The sequence below is a fragment of the Hyperolius riggenbachi genome, chromosome 2 (genome assembly GCF_040937935.1).
Source record: "Hyperolius riggenbachi isolate aHypRig1 chromosome 2, aHypRig1.pri, whole genome shotgun sequence".
Classification (NCBI taxonomy): domain Eukaryota; kingdom Metazoa; phylum Chordata; class Amphibia; order Anura; family Hyperoliidae; genus Hyperolius; species Hyperolius riggenbachi.
In genome coordinates, this window is record NC_090647.1 from 420,515,659 (window position 1) to 420,539,573 (window position 23,915).

At 41.8% G+C, this 23,915-nt stretch overlaps 1 protein-coding gene across 4 annotated transcripts in view; it reads right to left on the bottom strand.

Moving 5' to 3' along the window:
- Positions 1–23,915, bottom strand: part of SHROOM2 (shroom family member 2) — a 289,384-nt gene that overhangs the window by 84,055 nt on the left and 181,414 nt on the right. For all 4 annotated transcript variants that reach the window (XM_068269899.1, XM_068269898.1, XM_068269900.1 and 1 more), the window contains 2 exons: positions 19,048–19,179; positions 5,270–7,859 (listed from right to left, as the gene is read on the bottom strand). In XM_068269899.1, coding sequence (XP_068126000.1) covers positions 5,270–7,859; positions 19,048–19,179 — 2,722 coding nt within the window. The remainder of the gene's footprint in view (positions 1–5,269; positions 7,860–19,047; positions 19,180–23,915) is intronic.

The following is a 23,915-nucleotide window of genomic DNA, read 5'->3' on the forward strand; positions in this document are numbered from 1 at the left end:
AAGTGGTGTACACGTGAGAAGTGGAATGAAAATCATACATGATTCCAAACATTTTTTACAATTCAAAACCTGCAAAGTGGGGTGTGCGTAATTATTCGGCCCCCTGAGTTAACACTTTGTAGAACCACCTTTTGCTGCAATTACAGCGGCCAGTCTTTTAGGGTATGTCTCTACCAGCTTTGCACATCTAGAGACTGAAATCTTTGCCCATTCTACTTTGCAAAACAGCTCCAGCTCAGTCAGATTAGAAGGACTGAGTTAGAGTTTGTGAACAGCAGTTTTCAGATATTGCCAAAGATTCTCAATTGGATTTAGATCTGGACTTTGACTGGGCCATTCTAACACATGAATATGTTTTGTTTTAAACCATTCCATTGTTGCCCTGGCTTTATATTTACGGTCATTGTCCTGCTGGAAGGTGAACCTCCGCCCCAGTCTCAAGTCTTTTGCAGACTCCAAGAGGTTTTCTTCCAAGATTGCCCTGTATTTGGCTCCATCAATCTTCCCATCAACTCTGACCAGCTTCCCTGTCCCTGCTGAAGAGAAGCACCCCCAGAGCATGATGCTGCCACCACCATATTTGACAGTGGAGATGGTGCATTCTGAGTGATGTGCAGTGTTAGTTTTCCGCCACACATAGCGTTTTGCATTTTGGCCAAAAAGTTCCATTTTGGTCTCATCTGACCAGAGCACCTTCTTCCACGTGTTTGCTGTGCCCCCACATGCCTTGTGGCAAACTGCAAACGGGACTTCTTATGCTTTTCTGTTAACAATGGCTTTCTTCTTGCCACTCTTCCATAAAGGCCAACTTTGTGCAGTGCATGACTAATAGTTGTCCTATGGACAGATTCCCCCACCTGAGCTGTAGATCTCTGCAGCTCGTCCAGAGTCACCATGGGCCTCTTGACTGCATTTCTGATCAGCGCGCTTCTTGTTCGGCCTGTGAGTTTAGGTGGACGGCCTTGTCTTGGTAGGTTTACAGTTGTGCCATACTCCTTCCATTTCTGAATTATCCCTTGAACAGTGCTCCGTTTCAGTGAAAATTCCCAGTGCCCGCCCAGAGGAAATCCAAACTTTGATCCTCTATATAAAATTCGGCCCCTAATTCATTATTTATCGCAACCATTTTCAGAGGTGTACGTGCCACAAAAAGATATAAGTGTTGACGAGTCCCTTGTACACTTCACTGTTCGACTTAGGATAAAGCAGTACATTCCCTCCAAGCGTGCAAAGATTTATAAGCTGAGTGGGCAGGCCGCCCGGCTGTTTTGAAACCCCGCCCGCCTGTTTTGAAACCCGTCCGGCACCATTATTCAAAGTATTTTCTCATCCTCAGCGGCGATCCTCGAGAAAATGGCGGCCGTGCAGGGGACACTTTTCAAGAAGAAGTTCCCTCACAGTGGAGTAAGGCGCTCTCCCAGTCTGTAGCAGTGATAGGTGAACTGGGCGGTATGAGTCGGCTTCCTCCCCCAATTAACGTGCTTTCTGGCCTGCCCACCGGCCAATAGGAGGCTGCCACGACATGGACCCGCCCCGCAGTGGTTGGCACGCGCACCGCTGGCTGGCTGAGGCGGATGATGGAATCCTGGCAAACAGCAGGGATGAGTGCCCCGGCCTGCGCCCTGTCTGAAAGCATGGAGTGAGTGCTGCAGCTGGGAGACACCTTCAGTAAGCAGCCGTGGATCGAATTACACACCATACTATGTAAGGAGCGACCTGCTGCCCTGCTATCTGAGAGTGAGGGGGGACCTACCTACCCACCCACCCACTTATACCCCCCCCACACTAGCCACCAGCCTGACCTATTTACCCACCCACCCACCCACCCAAGTAGCCACTAGCCTGACCTACTTACCCCCCCCCCCCCTCCACACACACACACTAGCCACCAGCCTGACCTACTTACCCCACTAGCCACCAGCCTGACCTACTTGCCCACCCACCCACCTCACTAGCCACCAGCCTGGCCTACTCACCCACCCACCCCACTAGCCACCAGCCTGACCTACTTACCCCCCCCTCCCCCCACTAACACTAGCCACCAGCCTGACCTTACCCCACAAGCCACCAGCCTGACCTACTCACCCACCCCACTAGCCACCAGCCTGACCTACGTACCCCTTACCCTCCCCATCACACTCACACTAGCCACCAGGCTGACCTACTTACCCCACTAGCCACCAGCATGACCTACTTGCCCACCAACCCACTAGCCACCAGTCTGACCTACTCACTCACCCCCCCCCCCCACTAGCCACCAGACTGACCTACTTACCCACCCACCCCACTAGCCACCAATCTGACCTACTTACCCACCCACCCCACTAGCCTGACCTACTTACCCACCCACCCCACTAGCCACCAGCCTGATCTACTTTGCCACCCATCCACCCCACTAGCCACCAGCCCGACCTACTTACGAACCCACCCCACGAGCCACCAGCCTGTCCTACCTTACCCTCACCACTAGCCAGCAGCCTTATGTACCCATCTACTCCGCTAGACAGCAGCCTTACCTACCTAACACACTAGTCCACCTCACTAGCCACCAGCCTGACCTACCTACCCACTCTACCAGTCTGACCTACATTTGACATTGGGGTAATCGTTTCTGCATTTGACATTTTGAGTAATGGTTTATGCATTGGAAATTTTGAGTCATGGTTTCTACATTGGACATCTGGTGTAATGGAAATGCTGCCTTATTATATAGGTGCTTTTTGGGGAAAACATTGTGTAATTACCTTTATGGACAATTTGCCTAGCTGCGTTTTGGGAAAAAGATCAGGGCCCTTTTAAGTTACACTGTTACAATACAGTTGGCTATGCCGATGTCATGGCCACGCCCATTTTACACCACCCGGCTACTTGTTCATGCCACCCGGCTGGAAAACACTTCTGGGGAGAACACTGAAGCTTTGTGAAAGCAGCACCGGCTTTACATGCACTTTCAGAATATACGAGAGAAAAGACAGCCAGCTGGATCCACCTGGGTGCCCACCTTATATGGGCACAAATGGCAAAGTTGTATGGGATCTGATTTACCCTTTCCTGAACAAAGGATACAACCTGTACCTTGACCACTATTACACCAGCATCCCACTGTTCAAGCATTTAGCAAGAGAGAACACGCTTGTCTACAGTACCATCAGAACCAATCGGAAAGGCTTCCCTCCGAGCCTTGTCACCAAGCGCCTCAAACTTGGTCAATCTGAGGGTCGCCGCAGTGAAGAGATGCTAGCTTTGAAGTACAGGGGAAAAAGGGTCGTATACATGCTTTCCACATTATATACTCCTGAAAGCATAACACCAAGGATTGGTGGAGCTGAGAAACCTAAATGTGTGCATGAATACAACCAATACATGGGCGGTGTAGACCACAATGATGCAGTGATGAAGCCGTACCTGGCCGCATGCAAAACTAGATATTGGTATAAAAAGTAGCCTTATACTTGCTGAAATTGGGCATTTACAACAGCTATATTTTATACAAAATGTCACAAAACACTGGCAGCTATTTAGAATTCCAGGGGGAAATTGTTGCCTCTCTCATTTCCAAATCTGAACCTAACCCTGGCAGAAGATTTATTTCAGTTGCGAGACTTTCTGGAAATAATTTACCAGATATAATACCAGAGATGGAAAAAAAAAATACCACCAGAAAAAGTGCAGAGTCTGCACAAAAAAAAACAAAAAAACGGATACACGATTCCATTGCCCCGACTGTCCCGAAAAAACAGGACTTTGTTTGAAAGACTGTTTTAGAGTGTACCATACCTCCCTAAAATGTTAGCTTGGATTGTCATTAAAATTTATGGTACACAAATAGTGTAAGATGAAAAAAATTTTTTTTATACATTATCTCCTACTAGGCTCCACAAAAACACCTAGCAGCTCTAGCCAGTAGATACAAAACAGTCTAAAGACTTTAGGGGTTTCATAGGAACAGCATCAGTCTTTATTCTTCATCAATACAAATTCTCCTCGATTACAGTCGAGAAATGTAGAAAGGTCACACAAGGATCCAAAATTTGCCTGACGTGTTTCACGGCCAAGAGCCGCTTCCTCAGAGGCACACAAATATATATCAGGTAAAACCAGGATTAGAAGACCTCCATCTGAAATGCTGTATAAACTGGTGTGGCACATAAAGTTTGCTCTCTGCAGAGACTGGGTAAAGTTATATGAGCCGCAATGAAGTCTGAGGTAATGAAACTGTCACATTTCCGCCAAAATGACCCCATTCTGTAAACTAGACCCCATGAGGTATCCATCGATGGGGGCATTGATAATTTTGACTGCACAGATTATTGGTGGATATTGATGGAATGTATAACAATAAAAAGAAAATGCATTTTTTTATTCAGACATGTCAGTTTTTCTGTTTTTTTCACAGACATGCTTTGAAGTATTGTAGAAATTTACCCCACAAATGATTCAGTAATCCCTTCTGAATAAAACGATACCATATATATGTGTGGCTAAACATTGCTTTATGAAAAAGCAGGGTTTCGAAAAATTTGTCAATAATTGAACCTTCAAAGAGCATAAATCACATGCTTGCATTTTCCAGCATAGGCCGCTTTCAATGAAGTCTGAGGTAAAGAGACTGTCAAATTCCCGCCAAAATGACATGTCTGAATAAAAAAATGAATGTTTATTTTTATTGTTATACATTCCATATCTATACAATATCTATTCCAATATCTACCAATAATCTGTGCAGTCAAAATTATCAATGCCTCCATTGATGGATACCTCAGGGGGTCTAGTTTACAGAATGGGGTCATTTTGGTGGGAATTTTACTATTTCAGTGGCTTAGTGCTCCAGAGAAGTGATGTACAACGCAGAAAACAAGCATTGTAACTTTTGTTCACTGAAAAGCTAAGTTAAACTTTTTTTTTCACAGTCCCTACAATGTACCAAAGATGTAAATCATTTTCATTTTTTTGCACATCTGTATTGGAAACATATGGCAGAATACATATTGAAAAAAATGTATGTTTCAATTCAAGATATCTACATATTCTTGGTTGAAGGCAACTACAATACATTACAGTCTGCACTTTCTGCATCCCACCATATGAAGTCATCTACTTTCATGTTGTATAAGTTCTCCAAATGTCAGGTGTGTTGGCTTTTGTACGGATAAATGGAAACTATAGTACAATGAAGGATTATCCATAATCCAAAAGTAACCAAGGTTTTGACATAAGAGTGTGCAAAGCAGGATAGCAGTAGGGAATAAGATGAAAATGTAAAGCTTACCTCTGCATAAAAATCTGTTGTAGGAGATGACCTGGATCTCTCATGGATATACTGTGATCTTTCATTTTGATCAAGTCCGGTATCAAGAATATTGTCAGCAGAATGACATCGACCAGAATTCTTCCGTTCTAGAGGTTTTTTCTGTTCTTTCCATGATGCTTCATATTCTGCAAAAGTACCTAACCTTAGAGCCTGTAGTGCTGGGACGCTATCAGAGATTCTATAGCTGTGGCCATGATGGAAATCGTTAGGATTATTATCCCTATCAATTAAGCCATCAGCTCCCAGAGAAGCAGCTCGAGACCTCTTGTCCTGCCATGATTCCCTTGGAATGTTTTCATAATGTTTCACATTCTGTGTGTCTTGGCTTTCTTCCATAGAAGTGGGAGATGTCACCTTTGGCGTAGACATTACTTGTGCCTTACTTGATTCCTCAAAAAATTTCCGTCTATCTGCAAAGGAACCAACTGCTTCTTGTGGTGCATTAGGTGGGTTAAAATGTTTATCATCATCATCATCATCATAAATTCCAATTTCATTCATCTTTTCTGGCTCTGAATAGGACTTAAGCTTTTGTTGCGTTGAAAACCTTTTTCTGCCACCAATGCGAGCTACATTTTGAGAGCTGGTCATTGTGGTATTTTGCTTCGGTTGAACATAATCAGCAGCACTGGGGGGTATATCCTGAAAGATGGTCTTTGAAATGTTAAGTCCTTGGTTTCTCTGCTCTGGAGACAATTGTGGTTCATCTATGACAGGTTCTAGATCTCGCCTTTTGAAAGAGGTTGCTCTTAGAACTCTTGCCTGGGCCTCTTTTAAATGGTTTTTGTATGTGTTAGAAAAGGAACCATCAGAAGGTGAGGTCACAGTTTCCATAGAATCTTGAGTCCAGGTTTCTGAATTGTCTCCTTCATTTGACTCTGTCAATGTTGCTGTACTTTTGCTTTTTTGAAGACGAGCTCGTCTTTGTTGTATTTCATTTCTCAGAGTTGTTGCAAATCGATCACTTCGTCGAGGTTGTTTTGTGGGATCTGAGACTATTTGGTTTTCATTGATGTCAGAAGAGCTAACCAATCGTTTTTCTTCCTGAGTTAAGGAATGCAGCATTGGAGCAATCTGAGGCGTAATCTTGATACCCTCTTCTTCATTCCAGCAGTAATCTTTATAATTGGATCTGTACTTACTGGTTGACACCATCTTGTTGGTAAGATGTTGCTGTGTTGCGTTATGATTGCTATAGTGTTCTATTTGATGGTCAACACTTCTTCTGGACTTTACCCTTTCATTACTATTTGTATGAATTTCTTCTTTCTCTATCACTTTTGAACTGTATACATCACAGTTTTCTTGTAAAGGCTGGTTGTTCTGCTGAGGTAGACAGTAATTGGTCATCAGGGCAGTATTGTCTTGTTGCATGGATCGTGCATCAGTGGAAACGCTTATTTTTCCATACTCCTCTCGGTACGGATGCGAGATGCTTCCTTGAGGTGGTGGTTTAGAATTTGCACTGGTAACGTGACTCTGTGTATTATTATCCCCTCTTACTCTTCCCCCAGCATTACTTTCAGTAAAACTTGGAAATCTAGCATAATGAGCACCGTAAACAAGTGTTGGGTCTACAATTCCCTCATGATTTGCAGAAGAAAAGGCCACTTGCTGTGGTTGTACATTAATGGATGCCTTCGGCATTCTTGTATTTTGAAAGAAAGTGCTTTCGTCACTGTACTGTCGCTGGTGATGGTAATGTGAAGAAGGCTGTGCAAACCTAACATCACATGTTGACTGAGAAGACTGTAGCCGACTGGAATGTGGTGCAGTACTTTGGTATTTTTCATGATATGATATTTTATCCAAGTTGATTTCTGACTGAAAAGTTGGATTACTTATTCGCCTCCCATCTCCCAAGTTTCTTTCCGGTGTTTTAACAAGTCTTTGTTGATAGTCCTGAAACTCTGGATTACAGTCATGCCTCAGATGAGACCTATTTGCAATATTAAAGTGCTGTGTGCCTGTTAAATCAGAATGTGTAGGTGCAGGTTTTTCATGGCTTTTTGTAACAGCGTAACTGTCACTGCGAAGTGGAGGTGGTGGTGGAGGAGGTGAAGAAGTTTTCCTCTTATCAGGAATGTGCCATACTGGTCCAGAGTTTGAGCGTCCAGAATGCCTGGCATCAACACTGTCATCTGTTCGCTGTGGTCTGCAACCTTCATAGAAAGTTGATGGGGACTGGTATCCCTGCCTGTCATCCATTTTCCTGGGCTCTTGTAAAAAATGTCCACTTTTGCCATGTGTTGGTTTGGCATTGTCCCATTCATCAATTTGGTATAATATATTTTCTGTAGAGGCAGAACCGCTTCTAGATAAACTGTGATCCGGTGTGATGAAACTAGTGGAGAGGGAACCATAAGCCGAATCTCTCTTATTCTGGTTCCCCAAGTAATCTATGCTGTTATTGGATTTGGCAGAAGACAGTCTTCCAGGTTGATAGGTTTGGTCAATACTGTCCATACTACCCATTGAGCTGAATTGCCCGGAGCTCCGTTGCAAATTGGTTTGGTCCCAAGGGCTTGGTAAGTCATTAGATAGAGAGCTAGAAAATAAACAAACAATTTGCTATTAGTACTGACATTACTGATGACAAAAACAGAGCAATTTTCATAACAAATACAGATTCAGGAAAACTCTACTTTAAAGTCCCTTACACACTCCAATGAGTTCTGGGTCACCATGAGCTTGCTGGTTAGTCTGTGCCTCTCGGATTCACAAGCCCTACTCCACAGAGCCAAATTAATCCATACCATGCACTGATGAGGATCAAACAATCCGAAACAGTCTGTATGCATGTTGGATTATTATGGCTCTGTACAAATTAACAAGCTGACACATCATTGCATTCCAGCGGTTCTGGAGGTGTGTTTAGCTTCTAAGGGTACAATGGTTAATTTGCATATATTCAGCAGTGTTGCTCTGGGAGACATCTCAAGCTCACTCCAACCTGAATTATCGCAAATTCTTTCTGTTTTAGGAAAGCAAACTTTTGTTTTTGGCTGGATAGTGTACTGGTTAAGGGCTCTGCCTTTGACATGGGAGACCAGGGTTCGAATCCTGGCTAGATCAAGTACCTATTCAGTAAGGAGTTCAAGGCAAGACTCCCTAACACTACAGGGTGGCCTCCTGAGCGCGTCCCAGTGGCTGCAGCTCTTGAGCGCTTTGAGTCCGAAAGGAGAAAAGCGCTATACAAATGTTCGGATTATTATATATTATTATTGTTTTTCTTAAAATACAGTAAGTATTGAAAGAAAGCTTTTAAAGTAGCCGTTGATCTGTAATGAAGCTGGACATTATTGATTTTGCTCCTTTAAAGGGAACCCGAGGTGAGAGTGATATGGCAACTGCTGCAGTAGATAGCCTTGTCTGCACTGTGATCAATGGCCTTGGAGACACACTGGAAAAAACTTGGCTGGGACAATTGTTCTGGCCTGTCTCCTCTGAATATCTAGTACATGTACAGCTTCCCCATGTCTGAATAATCGGCAATAGACAAAAGCTTTTGGGTTTTTTTTTGTCCTCTGTGCCACAAGATGCCACTTGCTCATTCCCTGCGCATCACCACTCCACTTTCCATTGAACAGTACATGCCGCAGAGCTATAGCCAAGCAGCACATCTGTGCACAGAGCTTGTTCCCCAAAATGCAAACTAATGATCAATCAACCCTTAAAGCGGAATATAAACCTGCATTTCAACTTTGCTCTAAAACATTATTTACAGTATATTATATGCAACCAGCATTTTTTTTTTACTAGACCAGCATTGGAAGGGTTACACAGGGCTTTAAAGTTCCTGGAGATTTCTGCAGACGCATCTGAAGCTGACATAGATACATTTTGTTTACATAAATGTATCTAAGTGTTGAATGTGACTCACTCTCTCTGACTGAGAAGGAGCTGGAGGACAGCCAAAGAGTGTGTAACATTTCTCAATAGATACATTTAACTAAATAGTATGTAACAATCTGAACGTTTTAAAAACCGCTTAAAAGGAGAGGGGGATGTTAAGGTGGACTCACCTCCCTCTTACAAAAAAAGAAAAATCACTTGAGTCTCAATAAAATAGAACTGTCAAGTAATTTATTCAACTCCACAAATGCAACGCGTTTCGCGGGCGTGACCCCGCTTCCTCAGGCAAAAATGGGAGCACAACTGGAATAAAAACAAAATATACACAAAATAACTACCCACAGAATTGCAACAATTGGCGCAGCAGATAATTGGTAGAAAACACATAAAATAATTGCTACATAAAGCATTGCTACAAAAAAAAAAAAAAAAAAAAAAATCCGCCCACATAAACACAGGGCTATGCAAACAAGCTTAGATGTCAGAAATCAAATAGCTAGGGCTTAATGCTCCCAGATTAGAGGAATCATATTGTATGTCTCAAGGTGAAACAGTTACATGGTAGAGCTGGGTATAGGCCACGGTCTATTCCCAGATAGCATATAGAGCTTTATATGGACACAAAAAGGATTAAAATAAACTGCAAGCATAAAGTATAATATAACTTACCTCAGTGGGTCAAGCAATAAGTTTGAGCGCCTCTGTGTCAGTATGAAGAGAGGCTTGCTTTAAATGGGAAGAGAGGTTAAACTGGCAGGACTGAAGTCCAATCAGGAATGTTTGGTAACAGGAAGTATTTGGTAACAGGAGGTGTGAACAACTTTGCACAGGAAGTGAATCTCTCCAGTGGGATAGTTACGAAATTCCCAGCAGTGGCTGGGACGTGGGATAATCAGCAATGGCTGGATAGAGTAATGGTCAAGGGCTCTGCCTCTGACACAGGCGACCCGGGTTCAAAACCCGGCTCCACCATTTCAGCAATTTTTTGTGGCAGCTAGACAATTCATGTAACTTTTAGTCATGGATGTTCGTATAAAGATGTCACTGGGTATGTATACATATGTATACATATGGATTCAGGTGTATAAAAGGTAAAAATGGTAAAATATAACGGTATGAGTGTTTTTTAAAAACAATATAAACATGCCAACAGTATATAATAAAAGTATACATGAGATAGAGCATAAGAGGCTGCCAATGATAAAAATGCTAACACAATGTTATTATAAAAATGTGGGTAATGATGATATAAAATAAATAAATAAAAATATACACATATATATATATACACACACACACACACACACACACACACACACATACACACACACATACACACATGTATATACATACATACATACATACACACATAAAAAACTTAGACGTATAAAAGTAACATATATAAATATTGACATTGATCATAAAAGGGGTCAAGAGTAAGAAAGATATAAAAGAGAGGACCATTAAAAGCATAAAAAAGGTTTGGAGTATAGATGGAGCTATTTACCTATAATTCAACACTTGGGATCAAAATACTTTTTCTAAGACCTCATTTAGCCCTGTTGGTGTTATGGTTTTGAGGATCTGTATCCACATCATCTCCCTATGCCGCAAAGTCTCAAAAACGTTAGTGGTGTTGGGGGGTAGAGATTCAACCAAAGTGATAGTGAATAGGTGTGGGTTGTTTTGGTGATGGGTGCCAAAGTGCCGGGAAACACTGTGGAGTGCATAATTATTAATGATGTTCCTTTTGTGTTGCCCAATTCTGGTTCTGGTGGTCTGGGTGGTCCGTCCGACATATTGCAGTTTGCAGGGGCATGATATTAGGTATATTACATTTTTGGTTTCACAGGTGATGTTTTGTTTGATCGTGTAATGAGTATTGGTGGTAAATGATTGAAAGGAATCTGTTTGGGTTATAAAGGAACAGGCCTGGCAGCGGGACTTTTGACGGCTTGTGATCCTAGGAGTAGTGAGTTGGTGTGGTGGCTTGGTTCACTGGGTCGGATCATTTTAAGTCTGCTGGGGGCTAATAGGTTCCGGAGGTTGGGAGCTCTCCGGAAGGTAAGTGTTGGATTTTTTGGTAATGTGTTGAGTAGATAAGGATCCTGCTGTAGGATTTCCCACCTTGACTGAAGAATGGTTCTGATAGCACTATGTTGCATACTAAATTTGGAGATAAACCTTGGAAAAAGGGTGGAGGGTTTGGCTGATTGTGTGGGTTGGGTCTGGGCTAGTTGATGGGTATTCATGGCCCTGTGTTTGGCATCCTTCAGGAGTTTGCGTGGATAGTTACGGTCAGTGAATTTGCCTGTAAGTATTCTGGATTGGTCATGGAAGTCCTTAATGTCTGTGCAGTTACGGTGTATGCGTCTGTATTGGCTGTAGGGTGTGTTGGTTGTCCATGGGCGGTGATGATGACTGTCAAAGTGGATGTAATTCTTAGCGTCTACCTTTTTAAAGTGGGTTTTGGTTTTGATGTGGATGGAATCAGTGAACAGTAGGAGATCTAAATATTCTATGGAATTCTGGTTATATTGACAGGTAAATTGGAGTCCGGCAGGGTTGGTGTTAAGGAATTCTAAAAATAAATTAATGCGTGTGGGGTCACCTTGCCAGATAAAGATTAAGTCGTCGATATAGCGGCGGTAAAAAATTATGTTTGATGAAAAGGGGTTGTCATGAGTGAATTTTAGAAATTCTAGGTAGCCCATTGCTAGATTTGCATATGAAGGGGCAAATGAGCTACCCATGGCTGTGTTTGTTAGTTGGTGGTAATGGTTTCCTGCAAATGAAAAAGCATTATGTTTTAAGATAAATTCTGCACATTGTATTAGAAAAGTCTGTTGGGCGATGGGCATATCTGGATTTTGGTTTAGGAAGAATTTTAGGGCTGTGAGTCCAAATGGGTGAGGTATATTTGTATATAAGGAGGTGACGTCACAAGTTAACCTAAGGAAGGCGGATTGCCAGTTTATATCTTTGAGGAGTTGGATGAGATGTTGGGAGTCTTTTAAATATGACGGAAGTGTCTGAACATGAGTTTGGAGATGTTGGTCAAGAAAACGAGATAAATTGCTGGTTGTAGATTCAATTCCAGAAATAATTGGTCGGCCTGGTGGTTTTATGAGTGTTTTGTGGATTTTTGGGAGAAAGTAAAAAAAGGGTGTTTTGGGGTGCTGATTTATAATGAAAGAACGGTCGTTTTTTGTTAAGATACCGTTTAGAAAAGCCGTATTGATGAAGGTTTTAAGTTTATTGTTAAATTCGAAAGTGGGATCATGATCTAGCGGAGAGTAGTGATCAGTGTTGTTAAGTAGTCGGTATGCCTCTTCTAGGTAATCAGCTCTGTTCAGTAGAACCACTCCTCCGCTCTTGTCCGCCGGCTTAATAACAAGGTTATGATTATTCTGTAAGGTTTTGATGGAATTGAATCTACAACCAGCAATTTATCTCGTTTTCTTGACCAACATCTCCAAACTCATGTTCAGGCACTTCCATCATATTTAAAAGACTCCCAACATCTCATCCAACTCCTCAAAGATATAAACTGGCAATCCGACTTCCTTTGGTTAACTTGTGACGTCACCTCCTTATATACAAATATACCTCACCCATTTGGACTCACAGCCCTAAAATTCTTCCTAAACCAAAATCCAGATATGCCCATCGCCCAACAGACTTTTCTAATACAATGTGCAGAATTTATCTTAAAACATAATGCTTTTTCATTTGCAGGAAACCATTACCACCAACTAACAGGCACAGCCATGGGTAGCTCATTTGCCCCTTCATATGCAAATCTAGCAATGGGCTACCTAGAATTTCTAAAATTCACTCATGACAACCCCTTTTCATCAAACATAATTTTTTACCGCCGCTATATCGACGTCTTAATCTTTATCTGGCAAGGTGACCCCACACGCATTAATTGATTTTTAGAATTCCTTAACACCAACCCTACGGGACTCCAATTTACCTGTCAATATAACCATAATTCCATAGAATATTTAGATCTCCTACTGTTCACTGATTCCATCCACATCAAAACCAAAACCCACTTTAAAAAGGTAGACGCTAAGAATTACATCCACTTTGACAGTCATCATCACCGCCCATGGACAACCAACACACCCTACAGCCAATACAGACGCATACACTGTAACTGCACAGACATTAAGGACTTCCATGACCAATCCAGAATACTTACAGGCAAATTCACTGACCGTAACTATCCACGCAAACTCCTGAAGGATGCCAAACACAGGGCCATGAATACCCATCAACTAGCCCAGACCCAACCCACACAATCAGCCAACCCCTCCGCCCTTTTTCCAAGGTTTATCTCCAAATTTAGTATGCAACATAGTGCTATCAGAACCATTCTTCAGTCAAGGTGGGAAATCCTACAGCAGGATCCTTATCTACTCAACACATTACCAAAAAATCCAACACTTACCTTCCGGAGAGCTCCCAACCTCCGGAACCTATTAGCCCCCAGCAGACTTAAAATGATCCGACCCAGTGAACCAAGCCACCACACCAACTCACTACTCCTAGGATCACGGGCTTGTCAAAAGTCCCGCTGCCAGGCCTGTTCCTTTATAATCCAAACAGATTCCTTTCAATCATTTACCACCAATACTCATTACGATCAAACAAAACATCACCTGTGAAACCAAAAATGTAATATACCTAATATCATGCCCCTGCAAACTGCAATATGTCGGACGGACCACCCAGACCACCAGAACCAGAATTGGGCAACACAAAAGGAACATCATTAATAATTATGCACTCCACAGTGTTTCCCGGCACTTTGGCACCCATCACCAAAACAACCAACACCTATTCACTATCACTTTGATTGAATCGCTACCCCCCAACACCACTAACGTTTTTGAGACTTTGCGGCATAGGGAGATGATGTGGATACAGATCCTCAAAACCCTAACACCAACAGGGCTAAATGAGGTCTTAGAAAAAGTATTTTGATCCCACCTCCCAAGTGTTGAATTATAGGTAAATAGCTCCATCTATACTCCAAACCTTTTTTTATGCTTTTAATGGTCCTCTCTTTTATATCTTTCTTACTCTTGACCCCTTTTATGATTAATGTCAATATTTATATATGTTACTTTTATACGTCTAAGTTTTTTATGTGTATGTGTGTGTGTGTGTGTGTGTGTGTGTGTGTGTGTGTGTGTGTGTGTGTGTGTGTATATATATATATGTATACTGTTGGCATGTTTATATTGTTTTTAAAAAACACTCATACCGTTATATTTTACCATTTTTACCGTTTTACACCTGAATCCGTATGTATACATGTGCACACCCAGTGACATCTTTATACGAACATCCATGACTAAAAGTTACATGAATTGTCTAGCTGCCACAAAAAAATGCTGAAATGGTGGAGCCAGGTTTTGAACCCGGGTCGCCTGTGTCAGAGGCAGAGCCCTTGACCATTACTCTATCCAGCCATTGCTGATTATCCCATGTCCCAGCCACTGCTGGGAATTTCGTAACTATCCCACTGGAGAGATTCACTTCCTGTGCAAAGTTGTTCACACCTCCTGTTACCAAATACTTCCTGTTACCAAACATTCCTGATTGGACTTCAGTCCTGCCAGTTTAACCTCTCTTCCCATTTAAAGCAAGCCTCACTTCATACTGACACAGAGGCGCTCAAACTTATTGCTTGACCCACTGAGGTAAGTTATCTTATACTTTATGCTTGCAGTTTATTTTAATCCTTTTTGTGTCCATATAAAGCTCTATATGCTATCTGGGAATAGACCGTGGCCTATACCCAGCTCTACCATGTAACTGTTTCACCTTGAGACATACAATATGATTCCTCTAATCTGGGAGCATTAAGCCTTAGCTATTTGATTTCTGACATCTAAGCTTGTTTGCATAGCCCTGTGTTTATGTGGGCGGAATTTTTTTTTTTTTTTTGTAGCAATGCTTTATGTAGCAATTATTTTATGTGTTTTCTACCAATTATCTGCTGCGCCAATTGTTGCAATTCTGTGGGTAGTTATTTTGTGTATATTTTGTTTTTATTCCAGTTGTGCTCCCATTTTTGCCTGAGGAAGCGGGGTCACGCCCGCGAAACGCGTTGCATTTGTGGAGTTGAATAAATTACTTGACAATTCTATTTTATTGAGACTCAAGTGAGTTTTCTTTTTTTGTAAGAGGGAGGTGAGTCCACCTTAACATCCCCCTCTCCTTTTAAGCGTTTTTTAAAACGTTTTACTCTACTCTGGCGCCTCTGTATACCGAGTTTTTGCTGATCTTCTAGTCCACCCTGGGTGGAGGGGTGCATCCCCATCTACTGTCTACAGAGAGCGACTTCTTAACCTGAGTGGGGTCAGGTCCTAATGCTCCCCACCTGCATTTAAAGTGGTTGCCTATTGGTAACCCGTGTTTGTGAGTATATATATATATACATAAAATTGTATTGAACTCTCCATTTTACCTGACAATACTGCGCCATATTGGGCTCTCGATTCTCTTCTTGTTTTTAAACAATCTGAACTTCTGCATATCTCTCCACGGAACTTTAAACCTCTGTGTTTAACCCTTCCAATGCTGGTCTAGTAAAAAAAAAAATGCTTTTTGCATATAATATGCTGTAAATAATGTTTTAGAGCAAAGTTGAAATGCAGGGTTATATTCCGCTTTAAGGGCAACATCAATTGAGCATGTGTACATAACTTAAGTTGCCATGTCTGAGTCCACTTCCAACTGAGCCGATAACAAAACAAAACACAAAGTTTAAGGGCTCATCCTATTCTCCATTTTCCATTGCCCTCTACCATCTTAATCAGTTCCCCTCCATACTGTTAGAAAATACAGTATGTAATGTTTTTCAAAATAGCTTTACGTACCTGTATTCTAATAACAAGTGCAGTACCAAACCATCTGCAACTACTTGTTTTAAAGTAGTCAAAAACTCCCCCTTCCCTGCATTCTCCAGGAAATAGGACCTTAACCCATGTGCCCCCTTCCCTTCCATTGTTTGAGTAACTCTCCACCTCCATTCGCCACACTGGGGGTTTTCTGGGTGTCAGCTTTGTGTCATGCACAATCCTGACTGGAAGGGAAAGTTATCGGCAGCTTGGCCACACAAGCTTTCCCACAAAATAACTTCAGTGGAGGAAAGGGAACAACTAGGAGCAGTGGTGGTTACACTGAGTGGGCTAGTTATCATTACAATACAAGAGTTTATAACTAAATGTAAGTATTAAAGTAGCAAGGAAAAAGTGCAAGCGCTTCCCAATAGATGCCACAAAAGGAAGATGCTGCAGCCAAGTTGATCTATTCCACCAATAGACAGCACAATTAATTTTCAGAAATCTCAGTGCAAGCCAAATAAAATGTGTCTTCTTCATGAGGCATATAAACAGCAATGAGGCATCCACCTGTAATCACCATCACAAGACAAAGTGACCATCTCCAAAGCAAGTAAAACAGCACTGTTCAGGCACAGCCTCAAAGGCAGATTTATTCATAACATTTTCACACAAAAATATAAAAGAAAGCACTCACATTGTGGGTCCTGTGCAACAAGGACCCGATCAATATACAAGCAAATTAAAAGCACCGACAGTGCCAATCATAAAAACCTTGAGATGTCCACTCTAGTCCGTTCCTGACCGGCGGACGGCAAATCGCCTCACCTTGTCTTGTAAGCACTGGTGATTACAGGTGAATGCCTGGTAGCTGTTTATATACCTCATGAAGAAGACTAATTTTATGTGGCTTGCGCTGAGATTTCTGGAATTAAATGTATGTAGTAAATGTGCTAATAGCCTGTGGAGGCTTTAACTGAAGTGCACAAGCGAAGGTAGATAGAGATTTTAACATTCTGCTTAAAGAGACACTGAAGCGAAAAAAAAAATGATGATATTATGATTTGTATGTGTAGTACAGCTAAGAAAAAAAACATTAAGATCAGATACATCAGTCTAATTGTTTCCAGTACAGGAAGAGTTGAGAAACTCCAGTTGTTATCTCTATGCAAAAAAAGCTATTAGGGCTGGTTCAGACGGACGTTTGCAGAGCGTTTACTGCCAGCGTTCGGGGCTTGGCGTTAAACGCTCCCATTCAAGTGAATGGGAGCGTTTGTACCAAGCTTTTACGAGCGTTTGCACAAACGCGGCGTTCGGGTCCCGATTTTCACTGGCGTTCAAGGAGCCCCTGGAAGCTACATGTTGCTTCCAGGGGCGGTTAACCGCGACGGGTAATGTCCCTCTAGGGGAAGAAAAAACGCGACCGCATCCGAACGCAATGCGAACGCTGCTGAAAGCCTGAACGCATCACGAACGCAACGCCAACGAACGCGACGCCTCCAAACGTCCGTCTGAACCAGCCCTTAAGCTCTCCGACTAACTTGGTGGTGGAGAGGGCTGTTATCTGACTTTTATTATCTCAACTGTAATTGAACTGTTTACTTTTCCTCTGCTAGAGGAGAGTTAATTACTTCACAGACTGCTCTGAAAGACTCATTTTGAATGCTGAGTGTTGTGTAATCTGCACATATTATAGAGTGATGCAATGTTAGAAAAAACACTATATACCTGAAAATAAAAATATGAGAATATTTTCTTTGCTGCTAATCTTCTAGTAATTATTCATAGTACACAACCAATTCATTATATCATATATTTTTTTCGCTTCAGTGTCTCTTTAATCATAGATGCAGCCCAGAAGCTTCATTGCTACTGCTAGGTTTCTGTGTTGCCGGAATCCGGATGAGGAGAGAGTAAGAAAGCTTCTAGGGTAGATCTATGAAAAACTCTTGATGGTACTCTTTGCAGCATCTATTCTGCAGCTCATCTAAATGTATAGCTGACACTACACCGGTAAAATTATGCTGCTGCTTTTTATGAACACTTGGGTTTTGCTGACATCTTATAGCATCAAGAGCAGCAAAATCAATTTTATAGAATATGTATTTGATCTGTTTTTATCATCTAAATAAACACATAATAATAATAATAATAATAATAATAATAATAATAATGTTTAGCTTTCTGCAAATATAGACTTCACAGTAACACAACTCTTTAAACCTTTTCTGCTTAAATTTGCAAAATCTTATGAATAGACCCATTTGTAAACCATTACATAATTTGTTACTAATAAACCTCTATTGAAAAATCTATGGATCTAATGAATGCTCCAAATATTGTGGAAGGGGCAATATAATGATAAAGGCTTTGTTTTTCTTGTATGGCCCTTCTCATATACATGGTTTCTGTGGATCATCTGTATTCTGTGCTGTGACCAATCCACTGGTGTTCAGCGATTCATAACCATGGCTGTTCTAGCTTGTCTCTAGCTGCATTGCTATTGCAGTTTGCTCTATCTTACAATCTATCTTACAATGCTAAGTGTGGTTTGCCTTCTTAAGACAGAAGAAATGTGCAATAATTCAGCTTAAAGTGAACATCGGTGGTTACCCACAATGCACCGCTACTGAATAAGCAAATTGTCTCTTTGTGCCCCAGAAGCCAGGATTGCATCCAGAACCACTGGTGTCTAGCAAGCCTATAGCTTTAAATTTTACAGAGCCATACCAACCCCACATGCAGACAATCCATTTCGGACATTTGGTCCTCTTCAGAGCATGGCAGGGATTGATATGGCTCTATGGGATAGGGGTTGGACCAGTACAACACAGTAACCAAGCAGCTCGGGGTGACCCAAACCACAAGGAAGGTACAGGGGACTTAAAAACTTTAAGTTCCCTATATCTTCCTTGTGCTTTTGGGTCACCCAGAGCTGCTTGGTTACTGTGGTGTGCTTTATCTTACAACACGCGGCCTATTATAACCAGATATATGAAGTCAGAGTACAGGTGTTACCTGGAGTGGTATCTAGAGTTCCATGATGGGTTGAAATTTGAACTCGACAATTGAGCAGTCAAGGATTCCATGGGACTTTCAATAAATTTTGCTGAGTGCCAGGAGTGAGGTCTATAAGCCACATCGTTCTTCCTGAAAAAAGTACATTAAAAGAGAAATAAATCATCTATGAGGGATGCACACATCACAAATGCAACAGAAAAAATAAACGTATCAATACATACATATTTATCTTCATTTAAGAAGATAAAATGATTCAACATGCTAGACAAAATATGACACCACATAGATCTAAAATGTACTGCATATCTATGATCTACAATCTAGTTCTACTGTAAATGTATGTTGTATTATTTTACAAACAGTATGAAGGCTATTGATTAAAAACTAGTTTATTTAAGAGAAATTCCAATGAAAATAACGTAATAAAAAAAGAACCATGGTCCTGACATCACACTGTGGGAGAGGTTTCACCACAATATCAGCCATACAGAGCCCCTTGATGATCAGTTTGAAAAAAGGAAAAGATTTCTCATGGGAACCCACGCCGCACCCCTTCCCCTTTATATGGCCTGCTGCTCCCAAGTCAACGTTGCTAGCATGTTCCCATAATGTTGGGTGATTTTAAACTTAGATAGGGTGGGGACCCCGAGAGAAGGCTGCACGAGCCGTCCATGCTAACATGCTCTGCAGCGTGGAATAGATGTCACTCTCAATAAGAGAAGGGTGAGGCCCCCGGATAATGTGTAACGCATGGATTTGCTTCCATTGTTTGTATTGTGAGATGCATTAGTTCTTAATGCACCTGTTTCACTGCAATGAGCACACTTGTGCCTTTGAGAGGCTTTTTAGCCCTATGCAGTGAGTACCTATCAGGTGCATCTTGGTTAGATGCACGACCATTTCATTTTCTCCCCATTGCATCTCATGGGAAAGGGGGTATCAGCTACTGATTGGGATGAAGTTCAATTCCTGGTTATGGTTTCTTTTTAAAGCTTTGTGACCTATTTGTAAAAATTATCATAGGAAAGTAAAAAATGTGTTCATCTGTAAACAACCCTCTCTTAGTAAAATAGTTTGCTCAATTTATAAAAGGCATATGTATGGTATATGGTAATTTTTTCAGGTTCAGTGCTGACAGCTGTTGTATGCAGGCAGATCACTGAGCATCTTGTTTCAGAAATTTTAAGATGCATCTAGGCTCTTTGTGCATGTCCTTAACCTGCTGGGTGTTCTGAGGGTTTTTTTCGTCTATTTTTTTTTATATCATGTAGCTAGCCTAGAGCTAGCTACATGATTCTCCCCTTGCTGCTCTTTCCCTCCCACCCTTCCGATCGGTGCCGGCGATCACGCCCATAAGGAAATCCCGTTCTGAACGGGATTTCCTTTAGGGCTTCCCCCGTCGCCATGGCGACGAACGGGGTGACGTCATCGACGTCGTGACATCACAGAGACTCCCGATCCACCCCAAGCGCAGCCTGGCGGCGATTGGCCAAGGTGCGCACAGGGTCTGCGGGGGGGACACGACCTCTTTCGCGTCGGGTAGCGGCGGATCAGCGGCGACGATTGGGTAGGACACGCAGCAAGCAAAGTAAAAAAAATTATTCAAATCGGCCCCGTGGGGCCTGAGCGGTGAACTCTAGCGTCTCTGGACGAGCTCAGCTCGTCCTCAACGCTAGGGAGGTTAAATACTAACTTACAGTTGTGTTCAAAATTATTCAACCCCCACTGAAATTGAGTGTTTTGGCCAGTTTGACATTGATTTTGATCATTTCAGTCATCTTGTTTACAATTAAATCACAGAGGCACTTGCAAGTCAGACAAATATAACATAACATTTATAATGAAATAACCACAAATGTCTTTTCTGTGCTCACATCATTATCAGTTTTATTCAACCCCCAAGTGACATTCATTCTTAGTACTTAGTACAACATCCTTTTCCAGTTATAACAGCTTTTAACCATTTAACGGCAATGTATCGTATTAAAACGTCATGCTTTTGCCTGTTAATGGCAACATGACGTTTTAATACGTCGCGCGTTCCCGCCGCCGCTCCGCACGCGTGCGCGCCGCTACCGCCGCCATTACCGTCGGGATCCCGAGCTGAGTGATTGGGGAAGAGGACCGAACGGTCCTCTACCCAATTGCACTGCCTGGAGTGAATGGACGCGACCGCAAACAGCCGCCGCGTCCATTCACAAAAACAGGAACTGTTACAGTTTAATAAAGTGTTCACTTCCTATACGGGAGAGTGTTCACTAGCGCCATCTTGTGGCCAAAAAATATATTACACATACATATACAAGTACACACACACTATTAATAAAATTACACTTCCAACCCTCCCCCCCCCCAAAAAAAAACACTTGTAAATAAAAATCAGCTTAAAATAAATAAATAAATAGTTGCCTTAGGGACTCCGCTTTTTTTAATCTATATTTTATGGGGGGAAATTAATTTTAATTTATTATATAGGGGCTTGTAATTAAGGCCAGAACAAAAAAACAAAACAGAAAAATAACACCTATATTTCAAAATAATATATTGTCGCCATACATTGTGATAGGGACATAATTTAAACGGTTTAATAATTGGGACAACTGGGTAAATAAAATGTGTTTGTTTTAACCACACGAGAATGTTTAATTTTAGAACTATAATGGCTGAAAACAAAGAAATAATTATTTTTTTTCATTTTTTTGTTTTTTTCCCATTAAAACGCATTTAGGATACAAAAATTCTTAGCAAAATGTACTACCCACAGAAAGCCTAATTGGTGGCGAAAAAAACGAGGTATAGATCATTTTCTTGTGATAAGTAGTAATAAAGTTATTAGGGAATAAAAGGGAGGAGCACCGGCAAGTGAAAATTGCTCTGGTCCGTTAGAGTAAAAACCCTTGGGGGTGAACTGGTTAAACGTGAAGCATTGCTTGACACAAGTGTCTTGCAGCGATCTACGGGTATCTTAGCCCATTCTTCATGGGCAAAAGCCTCCAGTTCAGTCAAATTCTTAGGCTTGCGTGCTGCAACTGCTTTCTTTAAGTCCCACCAGAGGTTCTCAATCGGATTTAAGTCTGGTGACTGCGATGGCCACTCCAAAATGTTCCAGCCTTTAATCTGCAACCATGCTCTAGAGGACTTGGAGGTATGCTTGGGATCATTGTCCTGTTGAAAGGTCCAACGTCTCCCAAGCCTCAAGTTTGTGACGGACTGCATCACATTTTCATCCAATATCTCCTGGTACTGAAGAGAATTCATGGTACCTTGCACATGCTGAAGCTTCCCTGTACCTACAGAAGCAAAACAACCCCAAAGCATGATTTACCCCCCGCCATGCTTCACAGTAGGCAAGGTGTTCTTTTCTTCATAGGCCTTGTTCTTCCTCCTCCAAACATTGCGTTTATCCATGGGCCCAAACAGTTCTAAGGCCTGGTGCACACCAGAGGAGTTTTTCTGAGCGTTTTGAGTTTTTAAATCTGCTGCTAATGTTATCCTATGTGTCTGTGCACACTGGAGCAAAGAGGTTTTGTAAAAAAAACCATAGCATTACATTGGGAAGAGGTTTTAGAGGTTTCAAAAGCTCTTCCCAATGTAATGCTATGGGTTTTTTTTACAAAACCTCATTGCTCCAGTGTGCAAAGACACATAGGATAACATTAGCAGCAGATTTAAAAACTCAAAACGCTCAGAAAAACTCCTCTGGTGTGCACCAGGCCTAATTTTGTTTAATCAGTCCACAGAACACTATCCCAAAACTTTTGTGGTTTGTCCACATGAATTTTGGCATACTGCAGTCGACTCTTCTTATTCTTTGGAGACACCATGTAACACATCAGTAAATGTCTAGAAGGAGCTGAGTATCACAGTCATTTTAAATCTGCCTAATTGGTGCTTATTATGCTTGATTGCTGCTCATTAACATCCACAAGTGTATTCAATACCTGATCGAAAACACTTGAATTAACCTCTGTTCTTAAGGGCTCGTTTCCACTATAGCGAATCTGCATGCGGGCACCGCATGCGGATTCGCATAGGCAATACAAGTGGATGGGATTGTTTCCACTTGTGCGTCGTGTGGGTGCGTTTTGGTGTGCGGGGGAAATCTGCACAGCAGAGCCGTCAGATTACGCATGCGGCTTTGTCATGCGTTTTTCCCCGCGATTTCGCATGTAATGTTATGGAAATTTACACAGGCTGTGACATGGTTAAATTCGCCTGCCTCTTAGCCATGCGAAATCGCATGCGAAATCACGGGGAAAACCGCATGCAGAAACGCATCCGCATGCGATTTCATCCGCGGTGGAATCCAGGCAATTCCGCACCGCAACAGTGGAAACGAGCCCTAAGAGTGGTAGTCTTTAAGGGGTTAAATAATTGTGTCAATGAAGAAATCACAAAAAAAAATAAAAAATGTAATACTGTCTTACAAAAACAATTGATGTCATTTTAGTTGCATTTGATTCTTTAAAAGGTCCTTGTAAGATTTCATTCTGAACACAATTACAAATGTACACTAAATTCCCTAAAACCCTTTACAGCATTGGGGGTTAAATAATTTTGAACACAACTGTAGGTATAGCGGGAGTCGATTTGGGAAATGCTGCTTTAGGTGGGAGATAGAGTGATAGTGAGAGGCATGAATAAGAGTGCCGAATCAAATGATAAACACTCAGTGTCACCTGAAACAATCACGCTTGATTTGTAGGGTGATATTGTGAGGCACGAGCCCTATACAGACACTTAGATACAGCTGAGCAGAGTGTGCTACTCAATGAAAGGAGGAGGAGGGATGACAGGGTGTTGGACCGAGGAACGGCATCAGGCAGGGTAACTGGAAGAAGATGTGCTCATACATTCATTTTTTT